Source organism: Lynx canadensis, chromosome A3 (genome assembly GCF_007474595.2).
Source record: "Lynx canadensis isolate LIC74 chromosome A3, mLynCan4.pri.v2, whole genome shotgun sequence".
Classification (NCBI taxonomy): domain Eukaryota; kingdom Metazoa; phylum Chordata; class Mammalia; order Carnivora; family Felidae; genus Lynx; species Lynx canadensis.
Genome location: NC_044305.1, coordinates 15,058,101 through 15,071,498, shown reverse-complemented (window position 1 = coordinate 15,071,498; position 13,398 = coordinate 15,058,101). Strand labels below are relative to the sequence as shown.

Here is a 13,398-nt window from a genome sequence, read left to right as displayed (position 1 = left end):
ATGACACAGGCTGTAGCAGAAGTGCACAGGGGACTATAGCACACCAGAGAGGGAGAAGGTAAGTCTCCTGGAGGTGGCTGGGTCTTTATGATGGGGACAGGCAATTCAAATGGAGACAAAGCACAGAAATATAATCATAACGATGGCAGCTCTTTCTTTCTCTTTCTTTCTTTCTTTCTTTCTTTCTTTCTTTCTTTCTTTCTTTCTTTCTTCTTTCTTTCTTTCTTTCCTTTCTTCCTTCCTTCCTTCCTTCCTTCCTTCCTTCCTTCCTTCCTTCCTTCCTTCCTTCCTTCTTCCTTCTTGAGGTTGATGGCGTGGACTCTAGTCCTGGCTTCATGACTCAATGTGATGTTAGGCAATTATCTTACTTTCTGTACTCCAGTTTTCTCTTCTGTAAAATGGAGATCATAGACCCTATATCAAAGATTGAGTAAATGATAGTAAATATTAAGCACTTACTACATTCTAGACCCTACATATACATACTTTCTAATTCTTACAACAACCCCGAGAGTAGGTTTATCTATTTTTCAGAGGAAGAAAAGTGACACGGGTTGCTTATGCTCATATGGGTTAAAAGCTGCTGTGGGGATTTGAACCCTTCTCAGTCTGACATCTAAACTCAGGGCCTTTCTTCCATTCCATGTCTAGTGGGAGAAGAACACTATATATATAAGTAGAATGAGGGCATAATGACACCTTTTGACACTTCCTCTCTGATTGGTTGGGGCATATCTTGGTAGACCTGTCCAACACCAAATTTGGCTCTTTGTAGAAGTATGGTTGTGAGTTTCCCCAAGAGACTGTGGGCAAAATCTTTTGTGACTGTGTTTCTCATAGGGCAGCTGGAAAAACCAAAGCAGGAATTTTAATGTTGGAACTTTACAACTCAATAATAAAAAGGCAAATAAACCAATAGAAAAAGGGGGAGGGGTGGGCAAAAATATTTTAACAGACTTTTCACAAAAGAAAAACAGATGTATGGCCAATAAGCATATGAAAAGATGTTCAACATCATTACACACCAGGGAAACGCAAAATAAAACCACAATAAGATATATGTATACCATATAGCTAAAGCTAAAAAATCCAAAAAATTAAAAACAAACGTTGAGCAGGATGTGGAGTATCCAGAACTCTCACATATTGTTGGTGCAAGTATAAAATGATACATTTTGGAAAAGGCTCTGAAAGTTTCTTAAACAGTTAAACATTTACCTATTCTTTGACCACTCCTAAGTATTTACCCAAAGGAAATAAACATATGTCTACAGAGTAACTTATACAGCAACCTAGTTCATAAGAACTAAAGTCTTGAAAGAGCTCAGGTGTTCATCATCAGGATAAACTAAGGTGTATTCATACAATTTAATACTACATAGCAATAAAAAGAAAAGCTGCTGATACATGCAAGAACATGGATGGTTCTCAGAAACATTCTTGCTGTGAATGAAGTCTTACACAAGAAAGTATACGCACTATATGATGGTTTCACTTATATGAGCCAGTAGAACAGATTAAGCTATTTCGTGGAGAAAAATCAAAACATTGGTTGCCTCCGGAAGGAAGGAGGAGGCAGAGATTGACTGGCAAGCAGACTAACCAACTCTCTAGGGTTTTAGGAATGTTCTAGATCTTGATGGGTGTATGCTCTTGTCAGACTCAGTGAATGTGCACTTGGATTGTGCATTTCCTTGTATGTAAATTTTACACCAAAAGAAAAATATCAACAAATATTAACCTTTATTTAATGACATGCATGCTGAAATATTTAGGGGGGAGAAGTGTACTTATGTCTGCAATTTACCTTGAAATGTATCAAAACATAAGAATTGAGGGATTTACAGACCAATATGTGATAAAGCAAGTATAGTAAAATGTCAGTGGTGGAGTCTAGGTGATGGGGAAATACACGTTCATTAACAGGAGTTCATTCTTTAAATTATGCTGTATGTTTGACATTTTTCATAATAAAGGGGACAGTTATTCGGGGGTTTTACAGGAAAAGCTCTGCATCAGGTTTAGGACTGAACAAATGGAGACACCAGAAGCACGAGACCTGTCACGTGACCTAGCAAAAGTAACCTTTTCAGCCCGTTTCCTCAACTATCATTACATAGGCACAGCGGCAGTGGCGACACTCGGTATTATTAAGCAAATTCTAATGGGTAGGAATACCGCAAAGTAGGGAGTCATCCATTCAGCCCTCCATCCCACCCCCGTCAGGCCAAACGTCCACCGCCCTCCGTGCCCTACGGAGCGCCCCTAGAAGAACCAGCCACTAAGGACCTAGCTAGCCCGTCTCTCTGGTAATCTCACCCCGGTTTCCGGGACGGCACCGGAAGTCCTTTCTCAGACGCTCTTCCTATTGGAGGCCGGTCTTTCGTGGGGGCGGGCGCCGCTTGGAGGCGGAAGCAGCCGCAGGCATGGCGGCGGCCTTGCCGCTGGTCCTGTTCGTGCTGCTGCTCCTGGGTCCGGTGGGCAGGGGTCATGCAGAGCCCCCACGCGACAGCCTGAGGGAGGAGCTCGTTATCACCCCGCTGCCTTCTGGGGACGTAGCCGCCACGTTCCAGTTCCGCACGCGCTGGGATTCGGAGCTGCAGCGGGAAGAAGGTGAGAGGGTGAGACTGGAAAGGTGTCTGTGGCACTTGCTGGGACGGTGGGTAGAGACAAGCTTTGGGAGGCGGGGCTTGGTTCCCGGGAAGGGTTTCTGGGCCCTGGACTCGGGCCCCGACAAACTAGCTCTTTGGGGAAAGATGGGAGAGTTATTGAAGAACCCCGTTATACCGGTGGTGAAACTGAGGCCCGGAGAGGGGCAGTCACTCCTCCTGACTCCTAGTCCAGGTGCTCTTTCCGCAGGCCCAGGCTGCCACTCTATAACCCTTTAGTTAGAACGCTGCGTCGACAAAACTGACGATGATGCTATTGGCGGTTACTGTTTATCCTGGGTGCTAGGCGCAGTACTAAGTTCTGTGAGCGATTGTGAGATGTTGGAGATGTAGAGAGGTAAGGGCACTTGGTCAAGATCACATCACTAGTAAATGACAGTTTGGTATGGCATTCGGATGTCTCTGGCCCCAGCGCCTGGGTTCTGTTGCTTCTTTGGGGTGGCTGAGAACCTGCCCTCCAGGATCATCACTCACTTGCTCCCCCTTTCCAGTATCTCATTATAGGCTATTTCCCAAGGCCCTGGGGCAGTTGATCTCCAAATATTCTCTACGAGAGCTGCACTTGTCATTCACGCAAGGCTTTTGGAGGACTCGATACTGGGGGCCACCTTTCCTGCAGGCCCCATCAGGTGCAGAGCTCTGGGTCTGGTTCCAAGACACCGTCACTGAGTGAGTGCCCACCTTGAGGACTGTTGCAGGCCATAGAGGGGACGTAGCAGCCACGGGTGTTGTCATCCTGCCACTGATCTTGGGGGGCAGCAGTTCCAGTGGGCAGCAATTCTGTGGGGGGTGAAACTGGCATCAGAAGTAAGAAATGATATTACCACTAAGTGGCATTCTTTACTTTGGTGGTTTTTTTTACTTCCCTTAATACTTCCACAAGGTAGCACATGCATGTATCTGCAGAGGCAGGTAACAAAGAATTGAAGCTTACTTAAATGTAAGGCAGTAGAAGACTGTGTGGCAAACTGGATAACCTTTTAAAAGACATTCACTACCCTCATCATCATCGTACCAGGAGGGCCAAACAAAACATCTGTGGGCTAGAATTGGCCTACGAGACCCCAGATCTCCATGTTAGAGGAATAGCTTCTGTTTGGGAGAGGGACAGGTTTAGGTACTGCTGTTGTATCACAATTTCCTCTTAATTCCACTGTGAGAAATCAGTAGCACAAGTATGATTTAAAAAGGGGGGAATAATGGAGAGGGGTAGGGACTGTGGCTAGAGAGCTTGAGAGGACAGCTGCCACTCAGCCTCAGTAGATTGTTGCCACGTGGGAACATTGTTGCCTACTGTTATCAGATACTCTCATTTGCCAGAGATGCCAGAAATCTGGATTTTAGTGTGCAAATTGGCAAATTTAAATATCGGTAATTTCAAAATTTAAGAAATGCTGTGTGGGCCAATATTGTGCACACCAAGTGAAACCGGATTATGGCTTGGGTAGAGTTTTCAGGCTTCCAAGTGTGCAGTCTTTATTTGAGGCTTCAGGATTGGGGCGATTGGAAAACTCTGAGCAGAGGATTATTGAAAAACCCCAGGACAACACTGAGGTGGTATCAGCTAAGGAGCAAGCGGTGATTTCCAGATCTGCCAACCCTTTCTCTCTTGCCTGAACTCTGGCTCCTTTGCCTTCTTGCCATCTGCTTTGCTGTCACTGTCTCCCCTCAGCTCATAATTGCCTGTAATGTGGAGCTGATGTTGAGAATTTTGGTTTTATGCTTTCTGTTATGAATATAGAGACCAAGTCCATTGTGATATTTCTCTTTCTGATTTAATTTGATGTTTTTGTAGGGTCCTAGAATGGTTGTTTCCCCTTGTTCAGTGAGCCTTTATAGATGTAGGGCTTCCCACTCTGAGGGTGGAACCAGGACTTACTTTCACGCCCAGGGCATTCACAGGGAAATATGTAGTTTTGCCCAGCTGGGCACACCTCAGGTGGTTCATTGGGATGATCTCAGCCTCTGAAGATGTGGGGCACTTTACATGGTATTGTGGAACATACGTAGGTGACCCAGACTTGCTCCTTATCCCCTGGTTGCTCATAGCCTAGTTGAGGAGAAAAGATGCTTAAAACAAGATGCTGCCACCACCTAGCCATGTCCCAGGAGGGACCTTGTGAGAGGCCCATATGGTCAGAACGATCACAGCACAGGAGGAGGCTGTGGTTGAGGAGGGCAGGAGAGCCTTCCTGGAGGAGGGGGCTTCTTTGATGGTGGGCAGAGAGGGGTGAGTAGGGCATTCCCAGGCAGGAGGAGGAATCACCTGAACAGAGACCTGTGGGGATGCAGGGATGTCCAGAGTGAGGAAGAAGAGGTGGGTAGGGCGAGACCCAGGAGGTGGCTGAGCAGGGCACCTGGGCCCTGGCAGCTCCGGGAGCTAGTCAGTCTAATGATTTGGCAGCCAAGTGCAGGCTTGGATGGAGGGAGCAGAGGCAGCCCCGTGACAGTGAGTGGGTTTGTGTCTCCATCCAGCGTGGATAAATCTTGGAAGGAGCTCAGTAACGTGCTCTCGGGTATCTTCTGCGCCTCTCTGAACTTCATTGACTCCACCAACACGGTCACTCCCACTGCCTCCTTCAAACCCCTGGGACTGGCCAATGGTGAGATAGCCCCGTGGCCCTTTGCTTCTTTCTGGTACCTCTTGCCTGAACCTCTGCCTCCTTTCTCCTCAGCTTCCTCCTTCCTCAGCTGGGCTGGGTCATAAATCCCCTGGGTGTGCAGGCCCGGGAGGAAGGCTTCCCGAGGCCGTGCTGTCTCTGCCTTGCCTTCTTCTCCCGAGGAGAGGAGGGATCCCATGCCCAGCAGAGACTGTTAGGGCATGGTGCTGGAGAATTGCATGGCGAGCAGGAGGGGGGTCGCCCCAACTTTGGAGTATGGGTCCTGAAGAGTTGGGCCCCAAAGCCCACCCCAGACAGCTTGAGTCTCCCTCAGGCACTGATCACAATTTCCTGCGCTACGCTGTGCTACCGCGGGAGGTTGTCTGCACTGAGAACCTCACCCCATGGAAGAAGCTCTTGCCCTGCAGCTCCAAGGTGAGGCCGGAGCGCCCTGAATGTGCGTGGGAGCCCTGGAGAGCGGTCAGGGCTGGCGCGCGTGCCCCTTCTCTGCCTGCCCCCCCCCCCCCAGGCGGTGTTCGGAGCAGGTGTCTCACCATGCAGGGCACTGACCTGTCCCTTCTTCCTGCTTCCCTCCAGGCAGGCCTGTCTGTGCTGCTCAAGGCTGACCGCTTGTTCCACACTAGCTACCACTCCCAGGCAGTGCATATCCGTCCTGTTTGCAGGGTAAGTCATGGGGAATGGCAGTGGGGGTGCCATCCAGGGCCCCTGAGGGAACGTGCAGGTAAAGCACGTAGCCTAGTGTCTGTCGCGGGCTGAGCCAGTAGTAAGTGCTAGCCGTGATGCTGATTATTTGGGGCATTTAGCCACACACCAAGGAAACTGAGCGGTTGCCTGGCAGGTGGTTAAGAACAATAGCTGTGTGTGCAGCTGCCAGCCCAGTCACTCTGGGCATGACCTTGGACAGATCATTTCATTTCCCTGAGCCTGGTTTCCTCCTCTGTCCAATGAGAACAATAGTAGGATCAGTTCCTACGGGTGTTGGTGATGGTTCATTCGACTGGTACATAACGCCACTGGCACAGGGTCAAGTGCTCAGTAGTGAACAGTAGGAAACCGATGGGTGGGAAGATACATACTAGACAAGGAATTGAGTCCGGGTGGGAGTCCCCGAGGCTGTGTGTGTGGTAGGGGGCGGGGAGTTATGCGTCCTCACGGCTGCTGTCTGGCCCTTGTGGTAGAATGCACGCTGTACCAGCGTCTCCTGGGAGCTGAGGCAGACCCTTTCTGTTGTGTTTGATGCCTTCGTCACAGGACAGGGGAAGAAAGGTAGGCTGCCCTGGCAACTCATTATCGCCCCCCACCATCACTGGTCCTGCCCTGTCTGTGCAAACAAGGCCTGTCCCCAGCCCCCGCTGAACCCTGCCCTCTGCCCCTCAGATTGGTCCCTCTTTCGGATGTTCTCCCGAACCCTGACGGAGCCCTGCCCCCTGGCTTCAGAGAGCCGAGTCTATGTGGACATCACCGGCTATAACCAGGTACCGATGTCTCCAGTCACAACCGTCCCCCTTCACCCAAGGCCGGCCTGCGCCTCTGCTCTCTTCTCAGCCCTGCCCTTGTGCCCCCAGGACAATGAGACGTTGGAGGTGACCCCTCCCCCAACCACCACCTACCAGGACGTCATCCTCGGCGCCCGGAAGACCTACGCCGTCTACGACTTGCTGGACACGGCTGTGATCAACAACTCTCGTAACCTCAACCTCCAGCTCAAGTGGAAGAGCCCCCCAGAGAGCGGTGGGTGCAGACGGGCCACTGGCACAGTGGGCTACAGAGGTTTCATCTCTGGGGGAGACTCCTAGTCCTTCCTTTCACCATGGATATGAATGAAGCTTGTATTTAGACCCAGGTCCCAAGTCGCTGTTTTTGGTTTTTGTTTTATTTTTTTTTTAATGTTTATTTATTTTTGAGAGAGAGAGAGGGACAGAGAGAGACAAAGTGCAAGTGGGGTAGGGGCAGAGAGAGAGAGACACAGAATCTGAAGCAAGCTCCAGGCACTGAGCTGTCAGCACAGAGCCTGATGTGGGGCTCTAACTCAAAAACTGCGAGATCATGACTTGAGCCAAAGTCGGAGATTTAACCGACTGAGCCACCTAGACTCCCCTTGAGTCGCTGTTCTGATCTAACTCCATCTTCTAAGCTCTGTGACCTTGGGCAGGTTCCTAAACTTACTGTCTCATCTGGAAAATGGGGTCATAATTACCCAGCAGAGTAGATGACGTAATTAATGTAAAACACAGAGTTCGTTCATTCAATAAGCAAATATTTTTTGAAGACCTAAGATACCCTGCATTTGAGAAACATTATGTCTGTTGATTGAGGCAGACCTGAGACAATTAATTAATTGTGATTGCATTCAGTGTTACCAAGGAAAAGTGCGGACTGTCACAAGGGCAACTGGTTTGGGTTGGAGGGGGCACGGAGCTCGGCACATACAAGTGCTTAGGAAGTTATAGTAATTCTGTCATGCTGTGGGCCGGGGAAGACGCGGATAATTCCAGAATGCAAGTTTCCCAGTTCTGGTGGAAAAGCTCTTCCCCACTGCCTCCTGGCTCGGAGAGTCTGAACGAGGCCAGGGGAGTGGGCGTGAGGAGTGACCCTTGCCTTTAGGGGCTCTTAAATATGGACTTCTCTGTGCAGAGGCCCCTCCGGTGCCCTTCCTGCATGCCCAGCGGTACGTGAGCGGCTACGGGCTGCAGAACGGGAAGCTGAACACGCTGCTGTACAACACGCACCCACACCGGGCCTTCCCCGTGTTGCTGCTGGACACCGTGCCCTGGCACCTGCGGCTGTATGTGCACACCCTCACCATCACTTCCAAGGGCAAGGACAACAAACCGAGTGAGAGCCGAGTCCTGGACCGGGCCCCCCTCCCCAGCTTGCTGTCCCCCCGGGGTCCCCCAAACCCTCATGTCTCCAGGTCATTCCTCAAGTGTCTCGGAGACACTGCACCGGCACAAAGTCCGGAAGGGTTTGAAACGTGGACAGGGTAGCCTCACGGTGCCAGATGCGGAAGTAATTTCTACAAGACAAATAATTTCAACACGTGGTACTACTGGTTCTTAATAGGGCTTTACGAGGGCAGTGATTTCCTCATCGTTTTCACTTACTTGCTCCTCCTTCCTTGGTGCCCTGGGCACGTCCTTTTGTGCTGATTCATGGGCTCGCAGTAGAGAACAGGTTAGCAGCAGGAGAAACAGTGTAGAAACAAAAAACGATAGAGTTGGCGTAGACGGTTTTTGTCTCCTTGGGAGGGGTAAAGAGCTGTAGTTTCAAAAATGTATTTGTATTTTCTGTGTTGAAGAGGAGTCAGTATTTACTGCCTGCTTTCCGCTAGGTGGCAGGCATAGCACTGGGGCGCTTGTCGTTTGGACTGGAGGGAGACCTAACAGAGGACTTCTCAGGCAGAGGTTCTGGCACATCCCGAACACCCAGACTTAACGTGTCTCAACACTTGCTGTTGCCTCATTTTTCAACCTGGGGTTGTTGTACTTCTCTTTCGCACCACTGTTTGTATCACCTTCAGAATCTCTCCTTCAGACATCCCACGCGTGTATTTTGTGGACTTTTCTGTTTTGTTTTTTAACCTTTCGCTCTGGAAAGTGTCAGACGCACAGCGTGTCACGCTGCCCTGTGCCTGTCACAAGCGCCAGCGGCCTCCAGATCCCCTCGCTTGTGATCTCTGCCCTTACTCCGTTTCTCGATCTTGTTGCGTTTCTGCTGGAGTATCTTAAAACAGATCCTAGACACCATAGCCACCATGCTTCAGTCTATGTCTCTAACAGGTAAAGGACTTCTAAAAGAATACCACCCATTCTTGGCACTCTCGTTTCCCCCAGTGGTCTTAAAAATAACAATTTATAATTGTTTTTTTTGGGTGAGAATCGAAACAGCGTCCTCACATTGCATTTGCTTGATAAGCTCTCAAGTTTCTCTCTCCCTTTTTAATTCATAGGCTTTATTTTCTTAGAGCAATTTTAGGTTGAGAGAAAAACTGAGCAGAAAGCACAGAGTTCCCATGTACTCCGTCTCCTCCCACCCTCAGTTTCCCCATTATTAACGTCTTGCATTGGGGTGTTTGCTCCTAAGTCTCTCTTAATCTATAACAGTTCCCACTTTTTTCCCCCCAAGTCTGTTTTTCGGAGAAACTCGGTCATTTGTTATGTGGAATGTTCTACATTCCGAATCTGTCCTTGTGCCTGTGTTTAACACGTTCCTCCCTCCCTTACGTTTCTTGGTTGCTGGTGGTTAGATATAGAAACTTGATTAGATTCGGGTTCCACATTTTGGTCAGGAAACTTCCGGTTCTGTGAACTTCCTGTTGCATCACATCAGGCATCTGATGCCTGGCGCCCCGGTTTTAGCGATGGGAGGATTAACTAGATTGGACGTGTCTCGGGACAGCTGCCCTGGAAACATCTTTCCCCTTTTCTAGGACCCTGCTCCCCTCCCTGAGCCTGCCTGGCTTCTGCGATCCAGAGCCTAAGACCTTGATAGGTAGGGGCGAGGGTGCAGGTAGTCTGACCCCAGGAGAGAGGTGTGGGTGACCCTTGCCTGTCCCCAGGTTACGTCCACTACCAGCCTGCGCAGGACCGGTTGCAGCCGCACCTCCTGGAGATGCTGATTCAGCTGCCGGCCAACTCGGCCACCAAGGTGTCCATTCAGTTTGAGCGGGCGCTGCTCAAGTGGACCGAGTATACCCCGGACCCCAACCACGGCTTCTACGTCAGGTGGGCTCCCCTCACGTACTGCCCCATAGCCTCCTGACCCCTCGCTGTGCTGCTTTGCCCCTGGTGGGGGAGACCCACCCACGGAAGGCCTGTCTGCCTCTCCACAGCCCATCTGTCATCAGTGCCCTCGTGCCCAGCACGGTGGCAGCCAAGCCCGTGGACTGGGAAGAGAGCCCCCTGTTCAAGTCCCTGTAAGTACGACCTCAGTTGCCTGCTTCGGGGCGGGCATCCACACGGACGATCAGGTTCCTGCTGTCCAAAGCAATGTGCAGAGTTAACTCAATCCCAATAAAAATCCTAGTGGTCTATAATATTTGTTCTGACTCTGTGAAATGATTCTGAAGTGCTTCCAGAAGAATAAAGAGATGAGGAGAGCTGTAGTTCTAGCCTGCGCTTACTCATTGATTCTCTTAACGAATATTTCATCGAGTACTTATCAAATGCCAGGTGCTTCAGAGAGCCCCGGGCATATGGCAGGACACAACGCAGCCTTGCCCCTGCCCTGCTCATGTCAAGAGGCTGGAGGGGAGATTCTGGTCTAGAGTGATGGGGTCACGGGTGGTTCTGGGGAGTATTCCAGTGGGTTATCCAGGAGGACTTCTCTGAGGAGACAGCCTCGAGGCTGAGACTGGAGGCTAAGGAAGAGGCAGCCCAGAGAAGGCTGGGCCCCTTTCCTCACGTCAGCACAAGGCAGCTCTCCTTTGAACAGGTTTCTGTGCTGTCTTACATGTTTCTGTGTTGATCCGAGATGTCTTCTGTCAAAAAGGTTTTGAGGCTAAGAAAGCTTTGCAAACCCTCGCCGCTGCGCTTGGACCCAGTGCAGCTAAGAGTGGGGATGGGGTGGGGCAGGGTGGGGCGGGTTGGAGCAGCCTCGTCCTGCCTCACCTTTCCTTCCCGACCCCCAGGTACCCGGTCTCCGATAGCTCTAGCTACTTTGTGCGCCTCTACACGGAGCCGCTGCTGGTGAACCTGCCCACGCCGGACTTCAGCATGCCCTACAACGTCATCTGCCTCACGTGCACGGTGGTGGCCGTGTGCTATGGCTCCTTCTACAATCTCCTCACCCGAACCTTCCACATCGAGGAGCCCAGCACGGGCGGCCTGGCCAAGCGGCTGGCTAACCTTATCCGACGTGCCCGTGGCGTGCCGCCGCTCTGAGGTTTGCCCTCTTCACGGCGGGGCTGCTGTGAACCTCTGGGGAGGGGCGGTGGTGACTCCCAGGGCTCTTTTTGCCACGTGTTCCCTACAGAGTTGGCTTTTGAACCAAACCACCCCTGGACGAGGCCGAGCCCTGGAGTGTGTTGTCTGGTTCAGTAGCCACAAGCCAGATGTGACATTTGAATTTAATTTAAATTAAAAATTCATTTTCTCTGCTGTACTGGCCACGTTTCAAGTTCTCAGTAACCAGAAGTGGTTAGTGGCTACTGTATTGGAGAGTGCGGACAAACATTTCCATCATTGCAGAAAGTTCTAGGATAGTACCGACCTAGATAATGGGGCACGTTGAAGAACTTGTATCACTGTGTGGTAGCTGGAATTGGCTAGTTGTGGAATAAAAAGTGACTTTCTTAGTTCTTGGCCTCCTGTTCTTGAGGCCCGGGAAGAGGGGTCTAGGGCCTTTTGCTGGGCGCCTGCCTAAGACTTCTACACTTTCCCCCAAACCCTGACAAACAAAGTTCCTTCACCTGCTGAAAATTCCTTCTTTGGCTTCCCTGGTGCCCTCATTGGTGATTCCCAGAACTCCCTGGGTTTGGCCAGGAGTGTTTATATAAGCATATCCATGACCATGACCGTGAATCATCCTCCACCTTCCAGGGGCCCCGAGAACCAGTCCCCGATCACCATGGGTAGGGCTGGAGAGGCAGAAGAGCCCTGTGTGTTGGTTTTCTAACCATGTTGTGCATTAGAATCACTTGAGATGCTTGTGAAAATAATGCAGCTTCCTGGGGTCCAGACCCTGTGAATTCAGTTGGCCTGAGTGTAGCCCACCCCGCCTTTGCATTTCTGTCAGGCTCTTCACGAGCACGTGTTGTGGGTGGTCCTTAGACCTCCCACAGGCTTTGGAGCCAGGCCCATCGGATGGAGGCCTGCCCCTGCCCACCTCCCCTTCTGGTTCTACAGCCCTGGGTTCCTGTAGCAGATCCTTAGGCAGACTCCCCCCCCCCCCCCCCCAGTCTTCTGTGTCTGCCTCTGGCACATTTGGCATTAGTTGTATCCGTATTTGCAGTCTGCCTGTCCCTTCCCCAGCTCTCAATCCTAGCGTTAGAATGCCCTGTTCCTCCAACCACACACTCTCCTCTACTGCCTGGTTCACTCTTACAAAACCAGAGAGATGTTGCTTCCTCCAAGAAGTCTTCCCTGACACACCAGACTGCTGTAGGTGCCCCTTCCCTCCGCTCCCAGAGCTCCTTGGACTTACTTTCACAGGTTCCTTATCATCCCGGCTGTTCTTTTTTTTAAACGTCCATTAAACTCCTAAGGTCCCTGGGGGCACAGGGGCTGTCTTCTGCCTGGACCTGATCCAGCTCGGGACATGAAAGTGTTCCATCAGCGTATGTATGAATGGGTATAGGCTATTCTGGCCTGGGATCTGGGGTTCAAGGGTAGGGAGGGGAAGAGCGAGGGGCACCTAGAAACCCCACAAGTATGAGTGCTGGGTCTTTAGCACAATAGTACTGGTGATGTCTGTACAGCCAACATAGATGGGGCTGTTTAGGTCACCTCTGAGGGTTTTCCAAGAGCCCCCAGACTGTACGAGTGATGTGTGTGCAGGTGTGTGTGTGTGTGTGTGTGTGTGTGTGTGTGTGTGTAGGAAGAAGGTGATGAGCTAACTGAGACCACGGGCAAAACCACCTCAGTTTTGGTCACTTGAGTTTTTCTTCCAAGCAGTAAATAAGCAGGGCATAAATGGGATGAGAGTGCGGTGGGAGGGTGGCTGAAGTGGGCTGCAAGCCAAGTCAGCAGGGGGTCATGGCCTGGCTGTCTTTACACCCCCAGCTGGGTCAGCACTCAGAACAACCTCCGCTACCATGTCCCACGTGATCCGTGCACTGACAACACCGTGCTCCTCCCTGAACTCCAGATCCATTTACCCAACCGCCTCCCTGCCATCTGCGCTTGGACGTCTAAGGGCATCTCGGATTTAATATCAAACCAAGCTTCCGATCCTCTCCCCTTCTACCCTCAACAGGCGCATCCATGGTCAGCTCATCTCTGTTAACAGCACCCCTCATCTTCCCGGTTGCCCAGGCCAAAAACCTTGGAGCCGTCCTTGATTCTGCTCTCATGAGCCGTGTGTGCCCTCCTCTACCTTCAAAGTGAATCCAGGAGCCGACTCCCTTTTCACACCCCTAGTGCGGCGCTGTGGTGAGGGCTAACCTATGG

The 13,398-nt window shown here is 50.9% G+C and overlaps 1 protein-coding gene across 1 annotated transcript; it reads left to right on the top strand.

The window, feature by feature from the left end:
* The first annotated feature begins 2,395 nt into the window (after positions 1-2,395).
* PIGT (phosphatidylinositol glycan anchor biosynthesis class T) lies at positions 2,396-11,585 on the top strand. The gene is made up of 12 exons (XM_030309510.1): positions 2,396-2,613; positions 3,161-3,338; positions 5,145-5,272; positions 5,604-5,704; positions 5,867-5,953; positions 6,469-6,556; positions 6,668-6,765; positions 6,856-7,021; positions 7,925-8,125; positions 9,849-10,014; positions 10,122-10,205; positions 10,920-11,585. The coding sequence occupies exons 1-12, from the start codon at positions 2,427-2,429 to the stop codon at positions 11,170-11,172; spliced, it is 1,737 nt and encodes a 578-aa protein (XP_030165370.1). The 5' UTR covers positions 2,396-2,426; the 3' UTR covers positions 11,173-11,585.
* Positions 11,586-13,398: the final 1,813 nt, after the last annotated feature.